This window comes from Saccoglossus kowalevskii, chromosome 5 (genome assembly GCF_978046115.1).
Source record: "Saccoglossus kowalevskii chromosome 5, keSacKowa6.1, whole genome shotgun sequence".
NCBI classification, from domain to species: Eukaryota; Metazoa; Hemichordata; class Enteropneusta; family Harrimaniidae; genus Saccoglossus; species Saccoglossus kowalevskii.
This window is the reverse complement of record NC_140645.1, coordinates 34,307,318-34,311,468: the sequence shown is the minus strand read 5'-3', so window position 1 is coordinate 34,311,468 and position 4,151 is coordinate 34,307,318. Positions and strand designations below refer to the sequence as shown.

The 4,151-nt window shown below is 36.7% G+C and overlaps 1 protein-coding gene across 1 annotated transcript; it reads left to right on the top strand.

Annotated features, from left to right (window-relative positions):
* Positions 1-939: 939 nt before the first annotated feature.
* Positions 940-3,895, top strand: LOC100377041 (cyclic GMP-AMP synthase-like receptor 3). The gene is made up of 2 exons (XM_078012592.2): positions 940-1,324; positions 2,887-3,895. The coding sequence occupies exons 1-2, from the start codon at positions 1,028-1,030 to the stop codon at positions 3,841-3,843; spliced, it is 1,254 nt and encodes a 417-aa protein (XP_077868718.2). The 5' UTR covers positions 940-1,027; the 3' UTR covers positions 3,844-3,895.
* Positions 3,896-4,151: the final 256 nt, after the last annotated feature.

Genomic DNA, 4,151 nt, shown 5'->3' with positions numbered 1-4,151 from the left:
AATTGCATTCCTCGCAAATTTTGCACATAGAATTAGGGACATGTGGTAACAGGAATGGTGGGAAGAATGCTAAACTATGAGCCGCCTAAATTTGTTCTGCCAGGTAAAACGACACTATACTGTAGAAAAATATATTATCAGTGTAAGTGTGAACAAACATAGGAAATCCTTATCAAGGTTTCGTTGCTTGAGTCACCAAATAGCAATAGAATCTGGCCGTATGCATAATATAGATCGTTCTGAAATGAAATGAAATGTGTATTATGCAATAGCGGAATAATTGAAAACGAATTACATCTAATTTTCGAATGTCCCATATACCAAGCCTATAGAGACGAGCTATTACCACGTTGGTCATTACATGACCAGGGACACCACACTTTCATAAAATTAATAACAAGTGAGGTACCCATTACACTTTGTAATTTGTCAAAATTCCTATATCAAGCTTTTAAGTTAAGGTCAGAGGCACTAAAATTAACCTCTTGATGGGCAGTATTTTATATTACAGTTAATTTATGTATTTATGTATTATTATTGTTTTCAAGAAATGTAAACTTGAGATTGTGATGGGCCGTGACCTAGTATGGCAATAAAAGTTTATTATTAAATATCAAATTTGGTATGCATAATACCAAACAGTACTTCAAATACAATGTTGTGTTTGTGTTAAGGTCATCTTCAGCTCGCTAATGAGAAAATTCTGCATGCCATTCAGCGATTTGATGAAACTTTTGACCATGATATCTATAGAACAGCGTAACTATTGGATATATTATAGGACTTGTATTACAGTGAACGACAAAAAACATTTCGACGCCGGGTTTCTGCCGTTCCCTGTACTTCCTAATGTATCTCTCGACGACAATAGAGCTTTCAGTTTAAACTGTATTTTTCAGTTACAGCGCCCTCTCGGATTAACGTGCGTAACCAATTCGTAGAAATGGTGACGCCCAGTTACAGTAGAAGGTCACTGAACATTTTATAATTTTCAGCCCTTTAGACCGATTCCACTGTAATTTACACCATGGCGTCATGTTCTGAGTTTTCACTGGAGGCGAAAACGACTGGGCTATGTTATCAGTTGAACCGAAAATTTCAAGACGACGCCAAGGTGTCACGTGATGAAATGGAACGGAACAAGAAGACAGTCTGTGATATTGTCGATAAAGTTATCGAACATATGCAGAAAGACGCCACGTTTCAGGCAAGCTACGTTCGCAACATTGGTGTTGGCAGCTCGCATGAAAAGCTCAAAGTCCGCGAGGCCGACGAGTTCGATTACAACATATGCCTTAAAATACCGGATGGATGGAAAGGACAGGTAAGGTACAAATACGGCCCTAATCGCCACCGGGCACTATGTAGAAATTACCTATTGAAAGCGTGCCATCATGAAATAGGTATAAATAAGCTGTATGGGGCACCTTTTTTGAATAATAATAATATTCAATATGGGTAGGATAGAATAGGATGTTTGATTTGGCACGTACACAATACAGAGCTAGTGTAAAGTCCAAAATAACACAAATAAAATACGCTAAAACATTTCTAAAACATGAAAAACATTTTTTTCTAAGACTGCTACAAATAAAGAGATCAGAACTTGAAAAAAAACAAAACAAAAATATCCCGGGGGTCTGACTTGTGGAAATACCTGGAACCCATGTCTATGAAAGGGGTTTTCAAAATGATCGTAAACACGTTTTAAAAGGTCAAAATTTCTTACCCATTTCACTGTTGGAAAGCTAAAAGATCACGCACCTTGAACTCGCGCCTGATCTCGCGATATTTGAGCTTTCTAACCCTTCAGTGTAAGCACGAGTTGGTCATATGCCGTGATCGCCCGTGATCGAAAGTCGTTAACCAGGGGGGCCGGACGTTTTCCTAGTTTTTGCGATCATTGAATTCCTTAAAGCAATAAAAAAACGATAATCTCATTTAAAAAATAACCACCCTTATTACGTTGGCAGTACCGGAAAAAAACACCCTTTTTGTCTATTTTGACTGAAATGGTGACCCTAAACGCGCAACGCGCGTTAACGTGTTTTTCATTAAAAAAAACACCCTTTCAACGCGTTTTCTTTCACTGACATGCGTACCAGATCATTCTTTATGTCGGACCCCGGGGAAAAATATCATCTCTAGCTAGAGTAGGTTAGAGGCATAAACATAGATTGCCTGATTCCCTAATTTTGTCATGGTTACATCTGAAAAGGTAATGTTTTTCATCACCAACTTCATTAAAGTTACACAGATGACAGAATCTGTCTTCTCTTTTAATGCCTCTATGTCGACCTTTTTCGACTGGTAGCTGATTGGCTGAAATCGTGAATTTGGTTAGAGCATTTCTAAATTTCCTGTTCTTGATGTTTTCTAAATATTGTTCAAATTTAATACAAGATTTATAAGTGCAAAGTTTTTTTATTATCTGTTTTGGTGATTTCCTTCTTCCATTTACTAAGGTAAATGTTTACATTTTTGCTTTGAACATCTCACCAAAGTCTTTCTGATTTAGGTCATCAAGTGTAAACTGTGTAACTTGTAATATTTGTTTGACATAGATGTACCATGAATCACAACTACTAAACTTGCTAAAGTTAAAAGTGGCTTCTAAATTAGAATTGTTTGTTTTCTTACAATGCAATCTTTGAAAATAACTCATAACTGTACTACAGACATTGATAATAATTGGATATATTATTTTTTATATTTTTCCCGGCGAGGGTGTATGAGGAACCTTGAGTCATGTGAATGGCATGTATACTTGTCGGTTTGGAAAAAGGCCATGATGTAATCAGCATACTTTTTTATTAATTAATCAATCAATCAATTAACTCATTTACTCATTTATTTAGTTAGTTATTTACTTATTTGTTTATTCAGATAGAGGGTCCAAGTTCACTTGGTCCTCAAGGCTACGCAATGTATAAACTGGATGTGGGTTTTTCATCTTCTACTTCCCTCGTTCACCGTAAATGGCAGTCGTTTATGGACCACAGTCATTACCTTCTACCTTTTAAGCTATATGATTGGTTCTATGGTCTGGTGGCAAAGGCATTAGCATCTAGTGAACTGAAGTACTGTGATGAAATGCAAGGTGTCACTCTCCGAAGAGCTGAACCGTCAGCGAACCTCATAATAAACAAACCTGGTCGGCAAGAAATGTCAGTGGATCTAGCCCCAACACTACAAATGGTTGGCAATCCACCAGGCTTTAGGTTTCCTGATACTTGGCCTAACAAAGAAATGACAGAGAAAATAGAAGACGTAATGCGATGTAACAGTCTGTGGCAAATTTGTACAAAAGAGTACACGGGTGCGGTCCTGGCTGGAAACGAACGTTGGTGGCGTATTTCTACCTCACCTCTTGAGAAGTATGTCCTCAATACAATTGACCGATACAATGGAGTTGATAGCAGAGGAGGGAGTCGAAAAACAGTCCTGCGATTATTAAAGTTACTACGAGAGATGGACGGTTCTAATTGGTTAGCAATTAAATCATATCACCTTAAACACTTAGTGATGTTAGAGTCTTGTCGCTATAATGACTGGCCAGTTGAGAAGATTGATGTTCGTTTCATTGGATGTCTTAGAGCGTTAGAAAATTCTTTGCGGAAACGCAACCTCCAGAATGTGTTTTTTCCTGAAATGAATTTATTCCATGATCTCAAATTTGATGCGGCCAATAATTTAGCTTATCGCGTGAAAAAAATTGCTGACAAAATTGAAAAAGATCCCGAACTTATCAATAAATATCTTACTTGTAGCGTTGCTGCTGAAAACTTGGAGAGCCAACTGACTGCACTGAAAGTTCAAGAGTCAAGTTGTAACATATTATAGTTTCTGTAGACATTTGATTGCATGAATATACAATAGTTACGAGTAGTTCTGAGTTCTTGTTAGTTGTGTGACTTTATAATTGTAGTTTCTGATTGAATTCGTGGCCAACCAAATATTTGGTGTCCTTTTCTCTTCAGAATTTTCCCAATTATGTCGAAGGCAACAAAAATAAATAAATAATAATAATTATAGTTTATTATGCAACTGTAATCTGCTGTGGATACGGCAAGGTAAAAATAGTGTAAAATAAATTAAAAGTTCTAATAACTATAACTACCGGGGGATAAATCAAAAAGTATTAAAAAATA